Genomic DNA, 20,183 nt, shown 5'->3' with positions numbered 1-20,183 from the left:
TACCCTTCATTCCGTTACGGTACCCTTCATTCCGCTACGGTACCCTTCATTCCGCTTCGGTACCCTTCATTCCGCTACGGTACCCTTCATTCGGCTACGGTACCCTTCATTCCGCTACGGTACCCTTCATTCCGCTACGGTACCCTTCATTCCGCTACGGTACCCTTCATTCCGTTACGGTACCCTTCATTCCGTTACGGTACCCTTCATTCCGCTACGGTACCCTTCATTCCGCTACGGTACCCTTCATTCCGCTACGGTGCCCTTCATTCCGCTACTGTGCCCTTCATTCCGCTGCGGTACCCTTCATTACGCTGCGGTACCCTTCATTCCGCTGCGGTACCCTTCATTCCGCTGCGGCACCCTTCATTCCGTTGCGGCACCCTTCATTCTGTTGCGGCACCCTTCATTCTGTTGCGGCACCCTTCATTCTGCTGCGGCACCCTTCATTCTGCTACGGTACCCTTCATTCTGTTACGGTACCCTTCATTCTGTTACGGTACCCTTCATTCTGTTACAGTACCCTTCATTCTGTTACAGTACCCTTCATTCTGTTACAGTACCCTTCATTCTGTACATACAATTTTTTTCTATCATCTTATAAATCTCCGTTTTGGAAGAGACTGACTTTATGACCAAATTGAACCCAATTACTACTTGTAGCACATTTGGACACTAGAATAAATATTTCTGACTCATATCATTGCCACACAGGCCGTTTTTCAATATGAGAAGTCGCTCTTTAATAAGGTACCCTTCATTCCCTTCATTCCGCTACTGTGCCCTTCATTCTGTTACGGTACCCTTCATTCTGTTACGGTACCCTTCATTCTGTTACGGTACCCTTCATGCTGCTACAGTACCCTTCATTCTGTTACAGTACCCTTCATGCTGTTACGGTACCCTTCATGCTGCTACAGTACCCTAAATCTCCGTTTTGGAAGAGACTGACTTTATGACCAAATTGAACCCAATTACTACTTGTAGCACATTTGGACACTAGAATAAATATTTCTGACTCATATCATTGCCACATAGGCCGTTTTTCAATATGAGAAGTCGCTCTTTAATAAGGCTTGGCAATAATTAAGTTATTTAGTTATTTACCTCATTTGCATGCTCAATATGTAAAATCATATGTGAATAAAACGTTTTCATTTAACAACGCTGTCCATCAACATTTGTAATTAAGCGCTGTGCAACAGTATACCATACAGAAAAAGTAAGCAGCTCTCTAGGGCTACTGGGCTACAGACCGCCCGCTAATGTATTTGTGTAATCTGCTGATTTCAAGTAGGCTCACAGGACCAATTTATAGTTGGTTTGAGATTTTCATATAAATTTGGAGCTATTGACATTTAAAAATATTGTCCCATGTACATTGTGTAATTGTCCCTAACGAGCCCCATAGGGATATCCTATGTCAAACCAAATTGACCATGGGCATTATGATCCGGTCGTGTACAGCTGCACTCTGAATTGATTATTATTTGAGTGCTGCCAGCTGTGGGCATGTGGGCAGGATTTAAATAAACCCAACCAAAGAAAAACTGTCACGGTACTCTTCATTCTGTTACGGTACCCTTCATTATGTTACGGTACCCTTCATTATGTTACGGTACCCTTCATTCTGTTACGGTACCCTTCATTCTGTTACGGTACCCTTCATTCTGTTACAGTACCCTTCATGCTGTTACGGTACCCTTCATTCTGTTACGGTACCCTTCATTCTGCTACGGTACCCTTCATGCTGTTACAGTACCCTTCATTCTGTTACGGTACCCTTCATTATGTCACGGTACCCTTCATTCTGTTACAGTACCCTTCATTATGTCACGGTACCCTTCATTCTGTTACGGTACCCTTCATTCTGTCACGGTACCCTTCATTCTGTTACGGTACCCTTCATTATGTTACGGTACCCTTCATGCTGCTACGGTACCCTTCATTATGTTACAGTACCCTTCATGCTGCTACGGTACCCTTCATTCTGCTATGGTACCCTTCATGCTGCTACGGTACCCTTCATTCCGCTACGATACCCTTCATTCCGCTACGGTACCCTTCATTATGAGAAGTCGCTCTTTAATAAGGCTTGGCAATAATTAAGTTATTTAGTTATTTACCTCATTTGCATGCTCAATATGTAAAATCATATGTGAATAAAACGTTTTCATTTAACAACGCTGTCCATCAACATTTGTAATTAAGCGCTGTGCAACAGTATACCATACAGAAAAAGTAAGCAGCTCTCTAGGGCTACTGGGCTACAGACCGCCCGCTAATGTATTCGTGTAATCTGCTGATTTCAAGTAGGCTCACAGGACCAGTGCTCTTGCTGCAGCAGCCTGTAGGGGGTGTCATTGTGGGTGGGGGAGGGAGGGAGTATGACTCACGCAGACAGACGTTTCTGTGGAACATGTTCATGATGCGCAGACAGTCCTGCCATTGGTTCCCACTTCCCTCACAGGTGCACCACTGGGACACGTCCATACTGAGATTGTTGGCATAGTTGGGGGTCATGATGGTGCCTGGTTGACAAAGACACACACAGGAGCAGGTTGGGGTCACAGAGATGTGTCAGCAGACCTGACTTCCATACGAACTTGGAGCGAATGATGAAAAGCCAATTGGCAATGAAATGAGTGCCTACCTACACCTTAAGGTTAGCAAAAGCTAACAACAATGACCTGATTAAAAGGCCCTTGGAGTCAACTCAGCACTTCTTCTCTAATATTGTAACTTCCTTGTGTTGTTAATCCCTCTTCCATCCTCTCCTTTCTGCCTCCCCCTCAATCCCTTTCTCTCTCCAGCTCACCTATGAGCCCGGCGTAGGCCTTAAGGCAGACGGCTCCACTCTCTCTCATGCAGCCAGAGGGAGAATGTGACGAGGGCTGGCAGTTGTGCTGGAAATCAGCCAGACGAGATCTGATAGACACACACACATTCACACAAGCACACACCCATACACAAACACACAAAGGGAGAAAAACATAATTGTACACAGGTGCCAAGACTGGGTTGGCAACTTGGCAGTGTAATTTTCTGAGGGCATCTTTACAATTATGTTTTTTGGATGCAGTACCTATCGAAAGGCAAAATCCGAAGCACATGAAAGCATAGAGGAGAACGTTCCAGCTTGGAATCGTGTGAGCACCCGCAATGTTTCTTAATACACATTTTTCAAAACATTGACCTAAAACATGAGACTCAAGGTGCTGCAATATTATTCTGAATATTAGATTTTTTCCTGTATATATATCATATTTTCTGAATATAGACTTGCTTTTAATTATTTGTTACTTTTATTTCTTATTTTGTAGGTATTGTTCTTAAAACTGCATTGTTGGTTAAGGGCTTGTAAGTAAGCATTTCACTGTAAGGGCTACACCTGTTGTATTCGGTGCAAGTGACAAATTACATTTGACTTGATAAGAACAATGGGACTTGTCTGCTAGTCAAACCCAGTTGTGTATTCATAATTCCCATCTAGGTCACATTAACACCTCTCACCTGCTCCACAGGCATACTCAACCATACAAAACACCACTGAGCAGCCAGTGGAATAAAAACACTGCAGCCTGGGTCAGAGTAATCGCAGAGCCTTATCGACATATCATTGGTCCTTATTATTCTGGATGTTATCAATGATGAAGATTAGTGAACAACTTCTTCCCTATAGGGAACTCAAACCTTGGAACTATTTGTACTGTAACTATTTATCTGAACCTCTTGCGCTGAGAGGATTGAAAACATTCAAATGGTTGATGAAATAGGGACATCCAGTCATCTCCACCTCTGTCTGACCTCACACTCTATAACCTATTTGCATTGTGATTAGAACTGTTCATGTGCCTCGATACAGGACTTAATGTGGAGTGGAAAAGTTTAGCCTGATGTCACACACCTCCCAGAATCCATGTTTCCCCAGCCAGCTCAGCTCACCTACACAGCTCATCCCTGGCACAGTAGCCCTGCAGGCTGAGGCAGTTGGGTTTGCCGTCTCTCTCCTCATAGGAACACGACGGTACGATGGTCTTCCGCCGGCGCTCCCCACAGAGGGCATCAGAGCAGGGACAGAATAGCAGGGCGAAGCTGTACTCCTCTGGTACCCGCTCCAGGAAGCGCCGCAGCGCCCGGTGGCACTTCTGTCTGTTACAGCTGCCGTCGGAGCCCGGAGCCCGCTTGGTGCAGGCCACAACATACTCTGACCTCAGAGAACCACATTTCTCATACAGACCACAGTCCTGGGCTGCTTTCAGACACTGGTTCTGCCCATCCAGAGGAAGAGAGGAGGCTGGGTGGAGGGAGGAGTGGTAGGGTGAGGAGAGGAAGAAAACAGAGGAGAATGGAGGAAGGTGGGGTTTTGGGAAAAGGGGCAATAAATAAGAGAGAAAGAAAGACAAAATCATAAGACATGATTCTGGACATCCCAGACTATCCTAGTCATTATTCAGAGAGGAGGCAGATGTTCCAATAAGAGCGAGCTGTGTAGTGACAGGAGTGAAGCAGTACCTGCCATGATGGAGGCCATGCGTGACATCTCTATGTGCCTCACAAACTCCACCTCCAGATCCTCATACGGAGACACCTCGTACTCATCATACACTGCAGCAACAACACAGAGACATTCAAGAGAAAAACATCTCACACAGAGATACAATGAAACACATAAAAAGACAAAAAACACACAGTGAAACTCACCAGCGAATCTGACGGTCCAGTAGACCCTGAGGCACAGCTCCTCCCGGCGGGAGCCGCGCTGGCACTTGCAGGCCTGGAGGGGGCGGTACTGCTGCAGGGTGCTCTGGGCCTCCAGACACTCCCCCCGGGCGTCTGGGCCTAGGGGCGACACGGCCTCCTCAGCAGCACAGTACTCCAGCACCCTGTACACTGCCGTACAGTCCTGATCCTGTACACAGCCTCGCTCAGCCTCCTGACAGTCTATGGAGCCTGACAGCACGCTGCCTGGAAGAGGTGGAGGATGGGGAACAAGATTATAGTTGGTCACCGGTGGTCCTGACCAGCTATTTTTACAGTTTCGTTCTGTCAGTTAGCACCTGTTTAACAAAGAGCTTCAGTGCTTATTTGGTGAAAAGCAAGAGCCTCACGTCAGAGATGGAGTCGAGTGACAGTGTACAAAACACTTTAGAGTATTGATTATGTTCTGTGAAGAACTGGCAGCCCCATCAGTTGTCAGGATAAAGGCCAGGCAGAGTCACAGACTGAAGAGGTTAAGTAAGAGTGGATAGCAACGTTGTTTAATTCACAACTGTCCATTTTCAGTTAAGGGGAACTTCAATTCAGCTCATTCGTGGTAGTATTGAAATAGTTTGTGCCAAGTGGCAAATGCAGCTTTTTCCCAGATGGTTTTAAAGGTCCGACTACAAATGGGATCCGGATTTGCAGCTATGCAGCTATCAGCCATTCAAAATGTTATTCAGACTCTTTGTCTCTCTTGCTCACACATACCTGCAAACAAACAAACCATGTATATAGCTATAGGCCCACACACACACGCTCCTACACACACACACACACACACACAGACACACACACACTAAGGGGCATCCTGATTAAATGGTCACACGCTTCAATTAAGCCCATGCTGGCTGGGAGCGCACAGTACAGCTGAAATCAGATTCCAGTGGCGTGTGGTTACAATCACAGACGCCCCATGAGGTCCACATCTCAATCGGGCAGGAGACACATCAAAACCAGAGGGATACGGTCCGTCACCGCAGGCAGGGGACCCTCGCAGACGAGACTGGCAAGGCAAGCGCTTAAACTCTGGATCTCTCACCAAGATACAGGACCACGAGCCATGTAACGTTATATGGTAATGAGATCAAGAATGTAAGTTTACCGGATCATATTAAGAACACCAAGCACTTAAATACATTAATATTAAACTAACTGCAAAATGTGCATTTTTATGAACATCTAGAACGGCATATACATCCTAATGAAGCACAGTCAATTGAATAAATCACATGCATTCTAAGCTCATTTGATAGGTTGGGGAATGTGGAGTCCTGTGGGGCAGCCAGCATGTTCATACAGATAAGAGCGCTGCCCTTTTCAAAGTCCTCTGGTTACAGAGAGAAGTTATTGAATAAATTGAAATGTGAAGAACATTAATTCCCAAAGAGTTTAACTCGTCAGTTTGGAGAAGACATTGTTATTGTTGTCTTTTAGCTACTGCCATGTTCATGTCCCCATGAAAAATGTGGTGGATGAGGAGTATTAGGAGATGTGGCACACACACACACACACACACACACACACACACACACACACACACACACACACACACACACACACACACACACACACACACACACACACACACACACACACACACACACACACACACACACACACACACACACACACACAATAAAGTAGAATCACAGAAAAGCAGGCATGGCCCCCGGCTGAGGTTGTGCAATTAAACAGCCTGCCAGTAATCTCCATTATGGCCAGTGGTTTGTACATTACTCTCCACTCCAGCATGTACACTCCCTAAGGCTGACCAAGACCAAGATAGACACCATCAGCAACTTTTGTTTCAGAGGGCCTATCTTAATACACAAACACATCATTACAACCCATATCAGGTACAGACCAGCTCGGTTAAATCTTGTCAGGCAGAGAAGTGATAATTATGGTAATGACCTGAGCGTTCTTTATTGACACAATGATGAACAGTCGCCACGCTACATTGGGCAGTTTCACCGACGACAAAATGGGTGGAGGGAGGAAGGGGTGTGATGGGTGAAAGGTAAGGCGTAAGAGGAAAGGACTGAAAATCTTAAGAGTGAGGAGGAGAGATGAATACCTGTGATATGTAAGGCGTAATGCGCTCTATTGATTTCTCAGTGGGGCGAGTTATAGAATTTGTGAGGCAAGGCTGATGGCTTTCTAGCTCAGTGACCCGCTTGAGGTTAATGTCATAAGAGCAGCCACAAACCACATATCAACACACACACACTGTTCCACATCATTTGAAGTTCACACACATTTATTTATTCATCCATTCTCACCCATACACAGTAAGTTAAACACACAAAACCCCTACACTGCCTAGTCACAGAGGGAGTAGTTCTGCAACCTGTGGATTCTACCATCTAGCTTCTCTCGTCTACAACAATTCCTTAGAAGGCATCTTGGTAACCATTTTGGAAACACTGGAGGAGTTTCAGGATCTAATATGCTCAGTGCACACCAGCCTTGTTGTTCTGGGGTAATTCAGGGTTGACTACTGGATAATAACTGCTACAAACATACGGTGAAAGAGAAACAAAATGAAAGAAATTCGCTCAACTTTAGTGAACTCTGTAAAGTGGTGATGATGACAAAAATGTTGGGAGGGTCCACTTCAGAGGTTCCCACTCCCGGGGTTTACATATCACAGGGCTACAAGGTCGGCCCAGTATAAGGTTTCAAAAACAACTCTTTGCCGTGGGGAAAGACATAGAAATACAATAATGAGCAGAACAAGCAGTACTTCCTCTTATAGCAAGCCTTCAAATATCTGGGGTGAGTTGAGTTATTATGTTTCAAAAAGAAAAGCAAAGTAAAGTAATTAAACCTGTAGACATATACAAAAAGGTAGATCACTTGTTTTGTCATTTTGACCAGAACCATAAGTACGTTGAAAAATGATTGAATGAAAAAGAAAACAGCATCCTGAAATCACTGATCATTCATTTTATTTTGCAGGCAAAGCCAAGATGGCCTATTTGCTTATTCATACCGACAAACAAAGACCGAAGGATGAAGATAAGAGGGACACAGATAAGAGGTAGGGTAAAAAGATAATTACTCCTTTACTTTGTGTTCCTAACGGTCTTTAAAAAAAGGGGAGAAAATATGCAATGATTAGTCAGATGAAAAGAAACATGAAAATACATCTACTGGGATTTGTGGAAGTTGGTCTTGTGCTCTTGTAAGTGTTATATATTTTCAAGACTTGTAGTTTTAATAAGACTGACCAGACATGTGCAGAAGCCCTTGATAGGGCAGGGAATGACGGGTGCATCTTGTGGGGGGGGGTCATACACAGCCAAATACTGGCACACACTCACAAGAGCGCACACATTCTCACCTAGGCTAAAACTGTGAGCTGTGTTTGATGTGCACAAATACATACACGCAAAGATGGCAAAACATCTCTCAGAAAACACCTGACGCACAAACACATAAAAATGCAAGACACACACACACAAGGTACACACACACACACACACACACACACACACACACACACACACCACACACACACACACACACACACACACACACACACACACGGCCACTCTGGGCTACCCTCCCAACCATGGATAGAGCTCTGTGCCATCTGCTCCTGGAGTTCCAAATCAAGGTTATCAACAAAATACACACGCAAACGTTCCCTCTATCGACTGAATGCCTGACTGACTGTATGTCTTTTTCTCTCTACTGGTTAACTCTCTACTGGTTAACTTTCAAACATCTGCGTTTATTGGTTTTACACATCATGTCAACATTACTGCCAGCTGCCACCCAGTTTGTGACTCAGTGGTGTCCAAGAAGTCTGTGATGGCACTCTTTAAAGGTGACATCATTCTGTGTATCAATCTCCAGAGATTAGTGCATATTGTACATGGCTCCTGGTAGCGTGCAGTGAAGTAATTATATCACAGTGTGTGTGTGTGTGTGCACCCCACCAAACCAACATTTGACATGTCCTGTCTGCGATAGACAAAGGGGTTTACGGATGGGATTTTTAGTCACTACGGCTGCGTTTAGACCGGCAGCCCAATTCAGATGTTTTTTAACTAATTGATATTTTGATCAATCAGATCAGCTCAGAAAAATATCTAATGTTAAAAGATCTGATGTGATTGGTCAAAAGACCAATTAGTGGGAAAAAAAGATCAGAATTGGCCTGCCTGGATGAATGCAGCCAGATTACTGTTTAACAACAACAACAAATAGATTTCTGTACAGCACTTTGAGATATCAGCTGATGTAAGAAGGGCTATATAAATACATTTGATTTGATTTGAAATAGATACAAAGGAAGTCCTCATCGGATACGACAGACTAACATAAGCAGCAGCAGCAGTGTGTGTCCACTTTTCTGTAACAGGTTTGACTTTTAGAGATATTGACAAGACACACTTACAGTATGTTGTTGTGGTGTTATTCTGACGGTGTACTGAGGTGGTAGTGTAGTTGTGGTGGTGTTCTGACGGTGTACTGAGGTGGTAGTGTTGTGGTGGTGTTATTCTGACGGTGTACTGAGGTGGTAGTGTTGTGGTGGTGTTATTCTGACGGTGTACTGAGGTGGTAGTGTTGTTGTGTTGTTATTCTGACTGTGTACTGAGGTGGTAGTGTTGTGTTGTTATTCTGACTGTGTACTGAGGTGGTAGTGTTGTTGTGTTGTTATTCTGACTGTGTACTGAGGTGGTAGTGTTGTGGTGGTGTTATTCTGACTGTGTACTGAGGTGGTAGTGTTGTGGTGTTGTTATTCTGACTGTGTACTGAGGTGGTAGTGTTGTTGTGTTGTTATTCTGACTGTGTACTGAGGTGGTAGTGTTGTTGTGTTGTTATTCTGACTGTGTACTGAGGTGGTAGTGTTGTGTTGTTATTCTGACTGTGTACTGAGGTGGTAGTGTTGTGTTGTTATTCTGACTGTGTACTGAGGTGGTAGTGTTGTTGTGTTGTTATTCTGACTGTGTACTGAGGTGGTAGTGTTGTTGTGGTGTTCTGATGGTGTACTGAGGTGGTAGTGTTGTTGTGTTGTTATTCTGACTGTGTACTGAGGTGGTAGTGTTGTGGTGGTGTTCTGATGGTGTACTGAGGTGGTAGTGTTGTTGTGTTGTTATTCTGACTGTGTACTGAGGTGGTAGTGTTGTTGTGTTGTTATTCTGACTGTGTACTGAGGTGGTAGTGTTGTGTTGTTATTCTGACTGTGTACTGAGGTGGTAGTGTTGTTGTGTTGTTATTCTGACTGTGTACTGAGGTGGTAGTGTTGTTATTCTGACTGTGTACTGAGGTGGTAGTGTTGTGGTGGTGTTCTGATGGTGTACTGAGGTGGTAGTGTTGTTGTGTTGTTATTCTGACTGTGTACTGAGGTGGTAGTGTTGTGTTGTTATTCTGACTGTGTACTAAGGTGGTAGTGTTGTGGTGGTGTTCTGATGGTGTACTGAGGTGGTAGTGTTGTTGTGTTGTTATTCTGACTGTGTACTGAGGTGGTAGTGTTGTTGTGTTGTTATTCTGACTGTGTACTGAGGTGGTAGTGTTGTTGTGTTGTTATTCTGACTGTGTACTGAGGTGGTAGTGTTGTTGTGTTGTTATTCTGACTGTGTACTGAGGTGGTAGTGTTGTTATTCTGACTGTGTACCTGAGGGTGGTAGTGTTGTGGTGGTGTTCTGATGGTGTACTGAGGTGGTAGTGTTGTTGTGTTGTTATTCTGACTGTGTACTGAGGTGGTAGTGTTGTGTTGTTATTCTGACTGTGTACTGAGGTGGTAGTGTTGTGGTGGTGTTCTGATGGTGTACTGAGGTGGTAGTGTTGTTGTGTTGTTATTCTGACTGTGTACTGAGGTGGTAGTGTTGTTGTGTTGTTATTCTGACTGTGTACTGAGGTGGTAGTGTTGTTGTGTTGTTATTCTGACTGTGTACTGAGGTGGTAGTGTTGTGTTGTTATTCTGACTGTGTACTGAGGTGGTAGTGTTGTGTTGTTATTCTGACTGTGTACTGAGGTGGTAGTGTTGTGGTGGTGTTCTGATGGTGTACTGAGGTGGTAGTGTTGTTGTGTTGTTATTCTGACTGTGTACTGAGGTGGTAGTGTTGTTGTGTTGTTATTCTGACTGTGTACTGAGGTGGTAGTGTTGTGGTGGTGTTCTGATGGTGTACTGAGGTGGTAGTGTTGTTGTGTTGTTATTCTGACTGTGTACTGAGGTGGTAGTGTTGTTGTGTTGTTATTCTGACTGTGTACTGAGGTGGTAGTGTTGTTGTGTTGTTATTCTGACTGTGTACTGAGGTGGTAGTGTTGTTGTGTTGTTATTCTGACTGTGTACTGAGGTGGTAGTGTTGTGTTGTTATTCTGACTGTGTACTGAGGTGGTAGTGTTGTTGTGTTGTTATTCTGACTGTGTACTGAGGTGGTAGTGTTGTGGTGAAGAATGTGTACTTTTATTTAACCTTTCATTTTGACAGGGAATCGATGCTGAGACCAAGGTCTCTTTTCCAGATAAGCCCTATACAGCACCACAACACACATTAAAATACAATATACTCATTAAAACTACACCTTCATATACACAAGAAAATCAACATTATTATACACAACATAAGTTAAGCAAACATAATCATAAAAAACTGAAACATTCTTCAGTAAAAATGTCCCCTAAGTGTATTGTCTATCATTCCAAATGTAAGGTGCAAGGAAATGAAAGGCTGAGATACCTTCCTCTCCAGACACCAAAGGAGTCTCCAAAGTTAACCAACCCTGTGAACGGGTTTGATAACTTGTCATTTCAAATCTTAACAGTGATGTTAGGGAAGTCTGAAGTTTGTGGAGCAGGACTTTGTAAACAAAGGTGGTAGTGTTGTGAGGTTATTCTTTATTTTAATTTTTGTTCTTTTTACCCCTTTTTTGTGGTATCCAATTGGTAGTTACAGTCTTGTTTCATCACTGCAACTCCCATACGGACTCAGGAGAGGCGAAAGTCGAGAGCCATGCGTCCTCCGAAACACAACCCAACCAAGCCGCACTGCTTCTTGACACAATGCCCACTTAACCCGGAAGCCAGCCGCACCAATGTGTTAGAGGAAACACTGCACCTGGCGACCTGGTCAGCGTGCACTGCACCCGGCACGCCACAGGAGTCGCTAGTGCGCGATGGGACAAGGACATCCCTGCCGGCCAAACCCTCCCCTAACCCGAACGACGCTGGGCCAATTGTGCGCCGCCCCATGGGTCTCCCGGTCGCGGCCGGCTGCGACAGCCTAGACTCAAACCAGGATCTCTAGTGGCACAACTTCACTGTGATGCAGAGCCTTAGACCACTGATCCACTCAGGAGGCCCCACATTACAACTGGGTTAACCGTATTGGTGCGAACGGTGTTTGCATTTTACACCAGTGACCCGGGTTTGCGCCCCACTCCCGCTGTTTGCTATATTGGTGTCAGAAGTGGGATGGTGGCCATGGGCCCATGGGAATGCACAGCCTGGGTTGTATGTGGGGGCTGAGTTTAGTCGAAGCACGGGGACGTGCCTTCCCGTTTGGAGGGATTCTAAGTTTGATTCAAGCATACTTCTAACTTTATTATATTGATCTCAGAGTAGGATAGTGACTGATGACCAGATCAATGAACAATGACAACGACAACAACATGGTTTATTGTTCAAGACAAATTTTATTCATCCCAAGAGAAACGTCCTGAACAAACACAGCAATTTGAATACTCTGATTGAAATATGTGAATGTTGAAGAGATGTGATTTATGATGATTTATTGGGTCATTATAATGCATTCTTCACAGGGCTGTATTAATAGCCACAATCTAAACAATCAGTCTGGCAAGAGCCTGATAGCAGGGCTACCAAATAAGTTTGTTTTGGGGTGGCAGGTAGCGTAGTAGTTAAGAGCATTGGGCAGTAACTGAAAGGTTGCTGGTTCAAATCCACAAGGTGGATAAATCTGTCGTTCTGCCCTTAGCAAGGCAGTTAACCCATGACAAAACATTTATTTTTACTGCTCTAATTATGTTGGTAAGCAGTTTATAATAGCAATAAGACACCTCTGGGTTTGTGATATATGGCCAATATACCAAGGCTAAGGGCAGTATCCTAACACTCTGCGTTGCTTCATACATAAGAACAGCCCTTAGCTGTGGTATATTTATACCACACCCCCTCGGGTCTTATTGCTTAATTATACCAGCCTTCTGGCTCACACCTTTGTGATAATTTGTCTCGGAAGAGCAAGCCAGTGTTTTTTCCAATAACATCACAATTAACTAAGGTAGGTGTACAATGTTGATATCTATCTGGAAAGGTAAAACAACGCCATGAAAACAAGACAGGAAAGCACTGTAAAACGGTTAAAGGATGAGGCAGAACACTTGTTCCTGTCTGGTTGTGTAAGGATAAGAGCAGGATAAGACCTCCAAAATGATGTCATCGAGCTATGGTCATAACTATATCTATAACCATAGATCTCGCGCTCTCGCATGCCTTGATTTAAGTGCTTCCGTTTCAGGTACAGAGTCTTGGTATGAAAGATGACGTTTTATAGGACCAGCAATTAAATATATAGCTCATTTGTCACCAATAGAAAGAGAGGACACATATATGAGTTTCCTAGACATGAAATATGCTAAATTAAAATGAGCACAATAGTGAATGGAATTTTGTATTTGCATCATGAACTTGAAACTAAGGACAACACTTCATGCAATTCTTTAGTGACTTGCAATTTCCTTGAAAAAAACACGTAACACTTATCCATATTGCTCCTAAAAAGAGTACAAATTATAAAGCTTATTGATTTAAAATGACAAATTATAAAGCTTATTTTTTTTTAAATGGGCGACTGGGCTGAAGTTAAATTGATTTTGGTTTAGCTAAGACTAATAATCGGTCTAGCCTACTGTAAATTATTCATATTGTCTTACTATAAAGGATTGTCAATACTCTAGCCAGGCCTGCATTGTTTAAAAAGTCAAGTAAAACCATTGTAGACTATTTAACTTTTTGTCTCATCCCAATGAGTGCTTTCTGAACCAATGACCTGCTATATTTAGAAATAGAAGCACCGCAATTATGATCTCTGGAGATCCCTTAGAAAATGAAGTCCCCTGACCGACTGTCCGTCGATTGAACCCCTATATTCGAAAGTGACAGACAACCAGAAATGGTGTTAAAGGCTGTTACAGCGTAAGTTTAGGAGAGACTGGCTTTTCTCAACAAGGTGCACAATGAAGTGCAAAATGCGCCGGGTAATTTTTTATCAATTCAGAATACACTAGTACAAGATGGAGAATTTTTTTTTCTTTGTGGTTGAGTGTGTCGAATTTCGCTTACCATGACTGAGGACATTCATAAGTATTCCAAGGACAATCATCATGCACGGCATCAGGTAAGAGAGGTCGGGAGTTGGGGACTTCGTAGAGGTACTTGGTCCTCGCGCTCACTGACCCGCCGCCTGCAACATCCAGCCACACCGCGTTTGTCCCAGGATCGACTGAAACAAGGTAGCCGATACTTGCAAATGTGTGACAATTCCTAAACCTGGACTCGCAGGAAGGTAGTGATTGCAGTTGTCACGTGTTTTTTTTAAGAGAGGGTGGCAGTAAAATAAATTACATGTATATTTTGATTGGCCTGCAGTGGTCAAGAATACTCAAAAACCCGTGCAAGCGTTCCGTGGTCTTGTGTCACCACCAATTTAGAAAAATGTCCCTCCAAAGTTTCCAGAAGCTGTCAAGCGACACAGAGGCCAGTCCACTTGAATTAGTTTTGAATAATTATCAATTGCACTTATGTCGCCTTGCGTCGTCGGTCCTTAGTTGCGTTTGCAAGAGTTGAAAATAGATTACTCAGACTGCATGGCGCATCTCAAACATCAAGCAGTGTTGTGATTGGCCCCCAAGTAAATGTAATACACAGACAGAAAAAGTGTGCATAGCCATACCCCGATGTGCATAGCCATACCCCGATGTGCAGCCTGGTCTCATAGACTAGACGTAATATAGTAAATGTAAATCCGGAACATTCAAATTTGTATGATATGTTACATTTGGTATGGTTGCATGAGATAGATAGTTACTTAAGGCAAAAACTAAAGTAGGGTGGTTGGTCAAGGTATAACGGGAACATCTAGCAACCCAAAGGTTGGGAGTTCGAATCTCATCACAGACAACTTTAGCATTTTATCAACTACTTGCTACTTTTTAGCTACTTTGCCACTACTTAAGCATGTTAGCTAACCCTTCCCCTAACCCCACCTATTTTAGCCAATTGTGAAAAGTACTTGAGTAAAAATACTTTAAAGTACTACTTAAGTAGTTTTTGGGGATATCTGTACTTTACTATTTATATTTTTTACAACTTTTACTTTTACTCCACTACATTTCTAAAGAAAATAATGTACTGTTTACTCACATTTTCCCTGACACCCAAAAGTACTAGTTACATTTTGAATGCTTAGCAGGATAGGAAAATTGTCTAATTCATGCACTTATCAAGAGAACATCCCTGTTCATCCCTATTGCCTCTGATCTGGCAGATTCACTAAACACAAATGCTTTGTTTGTAAATGACGACCGAGTGTTGAAGTGTGCCCCTGGCTATTCATAAATAAAAATAAGAAAATCATGCCGCCTGGTTTGCTTAATAAGGAATTTGAAATTATTTATACTTTTACTTTTGATACTTAAGTATATTTTAGCAATTACATTTACTTTTGTTCTGAAGTACATTTAAAACCAAATACTTTTAGACTTTTACTCAAGTAGTATTTTACTGGGTGACTTTCACTTTTACTTGAGTCATTATCTTATTAATCTATAATTATTTGAATGACAATATTACATTTTAACAATGTTTTCGAATAGTAATTTTGTAAATTGTAGCGCTGATTCACCGGAAGCATTTGAGGGAAAATATTTTCCGAACGTCACGAGCCAATGTAAAATGCTGTTTTTATATATAAATATGAACTTTATCGAACAATAAATGCATGTATTGTGTAACATGATGTCCTAGGAGTGTCATCTGATGAAGATTGTCAAAGGTGAGTGCTGCATTTAGCTGTGTTTTGGGTATTTGTGATGCATGCTAGTTGCTTTGAAAATGGCAGTGTGATTATTTTTGGCAGGGTACCCTCCTAACATAATCTAATGTTTTGCTTTTGCTGTAAAGCCTTTTTGAAATCGGACAACGTGGTTCGATTCAGGAGAGGTGTATCTATAAAATGGTGTAAAATAGTCATATGTTGAAGTTATAGCATTTATGAGGTATTTGTATTTCGCGCAACGCGATTCCACTGGCTGTTGACTAGGGTGGGACGCAAACGTCCCAGGTTCCCCGACAGGTTAACCTCTTACATCTAGACGTTCCGCCAGCGGAACACCTGCTCCAATATCCAATGATAGGCGTGGCGCGAATTACAAATTCCTCAAAAATACAAAAACTTCAATTTTTCAAACATATGACTATTTCACAGCATTTTAAAGACAAGACTCTCCTTTATCTAACCACACTGTCCGATTTCAAAAAGGCTTTACAGCGAAAGCAAAACATTAGATTATGTCAGCAGAGTACCAAGCCAGAAATAATCAGACACCCATTTTTCAAGCTAGCATATAATGTCACAAAAACCCAGAAGACAGCTAAATGCAGCACTAACCTTTGATGATCTTCATCAGATGACACACCTAGGACATTATGTTATACAATACATGCATGTTTTGTTCAATCAAGTTCATATTTATATCAAAAAACAGCTTTTTACATTAGCATGTGACGTTCAGAACTAGCATACCCCCCGCAAACTTCCGGAGGAATTTGCTAACAATTTCCTAAATTACTCACGATAAACGTTCACAAAAAGCATAACAATTATTTTAAGAATTATAGATACAGAACTCCTCTATGCACTCGATATGTCCGATTTTAAAATAGCTTTTTGGTGAAAGCACATTTTGCAATATTCTAAGTACATAGCCCAGGCATCACGGGCTAGCTATTTAGACACCCGGCAAGTTTAGCACTCACCAATATCAGATTTACTATTATAAAAGTTTGATTACCTTTTGTTGTCTTCGTCAGAATGCACTCCCAGGACTGCCACTTCAATAACAAATGTTGGGTTGGTCCAAAATAATCCATCGTTATATCCGAATAGCGACGTTTTGTTCGTGCGTCCCAGACACTATCCGAATGGTAAAGAAGGGTCGCGCGCATGGCGCAATTCGTGACAAAAAAAATCTAAATATTCCATTACCGTACTTCGAAGCATGTCAACCGCTGTTTAAAATCAATTTTTATGCCATTTTTCTCGTAGAAAAGCGATAATATTCCGACCGGGAATCTCCTTTTCGGCAAACAGAGGAAAAAATCACAAAGACGGGGGCTGCCAGGTCACACGCGTAAGCCCACAGTCCCTTGATCGGCCACTTGAGAAAGGCGATAATGTGTTTCAGCCTGGGGCTGGGATGACGACATTCTGTTTTTTCCCGGGCTCTGAGCGCCTATGGACGACGTAGGAAGTGTCACGTTAGAGCAGAGATCCTTTGTAAAAGATAGAGATGGCAAAGAAGTTCCAGAAATGGTCAGACAGGCCACTTCCTGTAAAGGAATCTCTCAGGTTTTGACCTGCCATTTGAGTTCTGTTATACTCACAGAATACCATTCAAACAGTTTTAGAAACTTTAGGGTGTTTTCTATCCATATATAATAAGTATATGCATATTCTAGTTACTGGGTAGGATTAGTAACCAGATTAAATCGGGTACGTTTTTTTATCCAGCCGTGAAAATACTGCCCCCTAGCCATAAGAGGTTAAGGTATCTTTACTTTTACTCAAGTATGACAATTGGGTACTTTTTCCACCACTAATTTTAGCTAACCATTTCCCCTAACCTACCTTCTAAACTTACCCTAACCTTAGTGTTAGCCACCTAGCTAGAATTCGTACTATCATACGATTGTACATTGTGCAAATTCGGAACATATAATACAACTTGTAATTCGTAACATATCATACGAAATAGGTGATGGACATCCACAAATTAATACATACCATATGATACGTAACATATACTAAATGGAATGGCCCGGATTTACATACAGAATAATACGAAATGCTCTGAGACCAGGTTGCAGCGTGATGCACAATGATGCTGCAGGCCTGTCTGTGTGTGTTTACTTAAAATAATGCTACACATTTTTGTTATAACTGTAATTACACTAAAGGAAAACAGATGTACCGCAATACTTCAGAGAGGGTTGAGTAAGCTACATATGTGCTTCAGCATGATTAGCTGGAATTATTTTATTTTTTTCATCGACCAAAGGCCTCCATTGCGCATGCATATATTGTGTACAGTATGTTTGGAGAAAAATATTAAAAATATGACAAATCGCAAACCCATGTCTGGAAAACGAATTTCCGAAAAAAGACATGATTACTACACCTCAAATATCCACCTCACACACACACACACTAACTGACTGAATAACATGATTCTCACACACTTCAAATACTTCGACAGAGACCACAGGGTCTTTCCATGTCATTTCAGCAAACCATGACATTCACCATCTCAGATTGTTCTGAAATTGTTGCTGTAGTTAGAAACAAATAAGCATGACGGAAACATTATTTTGTTGAAATATAATTTGATCTGAGAAAGTAAACGAACGATTGCACTCAAAGGCAATTTTAATATGATTGTACCTAACATCCAATTTGGACAACATTTTTTTTTTAACAATCAGTTAGACATGAAGAATCCAATGTGGTCAAAAGCCATCCACGATCCCCCACACCAATCCCACCCAAACAAAGTGTATATAGTATCAGTTCTCTATGTTTGACAAGTAGTATGCCGCTGCGGCTCAGAGTATTGAATCCAACAACTTCAATTACTAATCTCTCTGAACGGGGGGGGGGGGGGACATCACCAAATTCACTAAGAATGCATTACATAGTATGAAGAAACAACACTCAGAGCCACAGCTCTATACTACTTGCCAAACAGGGAACCGAGACGATATATTCATTGTTGAGGTGTGATTGACATGGGGTGTGGAAGTTTCCGTGGGTGGTTTTTTACCATTTCTTTGGATTCTTCTGGACTGTCTAACTCATTGTTAGAAAAAAAGTGTGGTCCAAATCAGATGTTAGGTAGTATATTAATTGAATATTATATGAAACCTATAAATTAAAAATGGCCAATTTGGGCACAATCAATTAGCTTAATTTATCAGAGATAGTTATATTTCAACAACAAAAATGTTGCAGGAATGATAATCTTATCGGTTTCTAACAGAAACAATTTCAGAACAATCTGAGATGAAGGGTGTGTAAATACTTTTTCTTGTGCTTTTTGAGGTGGAACTACCATACAGGATTATCACAACACTGCCACCAATCAACTAGTGATTGAGGTGTAACAGCAAGAGCAGGGCTTGAACCTCTTGGCAGAGGCCATAGTAAAATCTTACATACGGGATGTCCACAATTATTACAAACATGATGGCCTTCTCTATTGAAATGTAATTAGACCTTCTTTTTTTTAAATAGCAAATTGTAGTCAGCTATTAGGTTGGATTTCCTCTCACTGTTAGCAGTTGGGCTTTTCAACTGGGCTTCCCGCATATTGTGCTGATGGACAACAACTAATCTCTCCCTCACCGCCACGGTAATAATGCCACTTTAATCAAATGGATCATTTCACTTTCCCTACTGCTCCATTCTGGACTGCAGGCCATGTAGACCAGGGATTAAGCAACTCTCAAAATCCACTGGCTCAGTGGAACTCAGCTTGTATATTCCATACATTACACTATGCCAAAAAGCACTATTAGACAGACAGCCATGGTAGCCTACAGGATGATTTTGTTGAGCAGGTGGCTTTTGAAAGCTGCATCTTGAGACCCCCAATTGGACATAAAGGTTGATAACATGTGATTTCTTAATCACATAGCCTGGGACTCGGAGTTGTTGCTGCCAGTGACTTTTGGCAGCAATCAGGGATCAGAGTATGTAGGCAGCCCCATTGGTGGTATTAAAAAAAAGTTCTGACTGTCAAAAGGCCCACCACTCCAACAGCCAGCACCACTTCATTCCTCCTGGGACAGGTCTGAAGTCTGACCCATGGCCATTCCCACCCTATCCGCTTTCAGAAGCCAGATCCCACTTTCTGGGGCCTGTGAAATCCCACAGTTCCGCATTACAGCTGCTGTGCAAAGAAGGGGGGGGGGGGCTTTTAACAGAGAGGGGCATAGAGTTAACCCAGCTGTGTGGGGGGTGAAATCACAGCTGCAGCACTGGCAGGGAGGGATCAGGACTCAGCATATTCACACAGGCTCTTCAAAAATACCACTCAAGATTTTTCTCCATTATGTTATGGTTTCTACAGTCCAGGGACCATTTCATATGATACCCATTAAAATAG

The 20,183-nt window shown here is 42.4% G+C and overlaps 1 protein-coding gene across 1 annotated transcript in view; it reads right to left on the bottom strand.

Moving 5' to 3' along the window:
- The window catches only part of LOC106563620 (GDNF family receptor alpha-4), a 31,246-nt gene extending 16,534 nt beyond the window's left edge, over positions 1-14,712 (bottom strand). The window contains exons 1-6 of the mRNA XM_014129359.3: positions 14,083-14,712; positions 4,705-4,968; positions 4,516-4,608; positions 3,946-4,297; positions 2,819-2,928; positions 2,397-2,531 (exon numbers count right to left, since the gene is read on the bottom strand). Of these exons, the coding sequence (XP_013984834.2) occupies positions 2,397-2,531; positions 2,819-2,928; positions 3,946-4,297; positions 4,516-4,608; positions 4,705-4,968; positions 14,083-14,134 (1,006 nt within the window). The 5' untranslated portion in view covers positions 14,135-14,712. The remainder of the gene's footprint in view (positions 1-2,396; positions 2,532-2,818; positions 2,929-3,945; positions 4,298-4,515; positions 4,609-4,704; positions 4,969-14,082) is intronic.
- Between the last annotated feature and the right edge of the window lie 5,471 nt (positions 14,713-20,183).

The sequence above is a fragment of the Salmo salar genome, chromosome 11 (genome assembly GCF_965601325.2).
Source record: "Salmo salar chromosome 11, fSalSal1, whole genome shotgun sequence".
NCBI lineage: Eukaryota > Metazoa > Chordata > Actinopteri > Salmoniformes > Salmonidae > Salmo > Salmo salar.
This window is presented reverse-complemented; position numbering and strand designations above follow the sequence as displayed.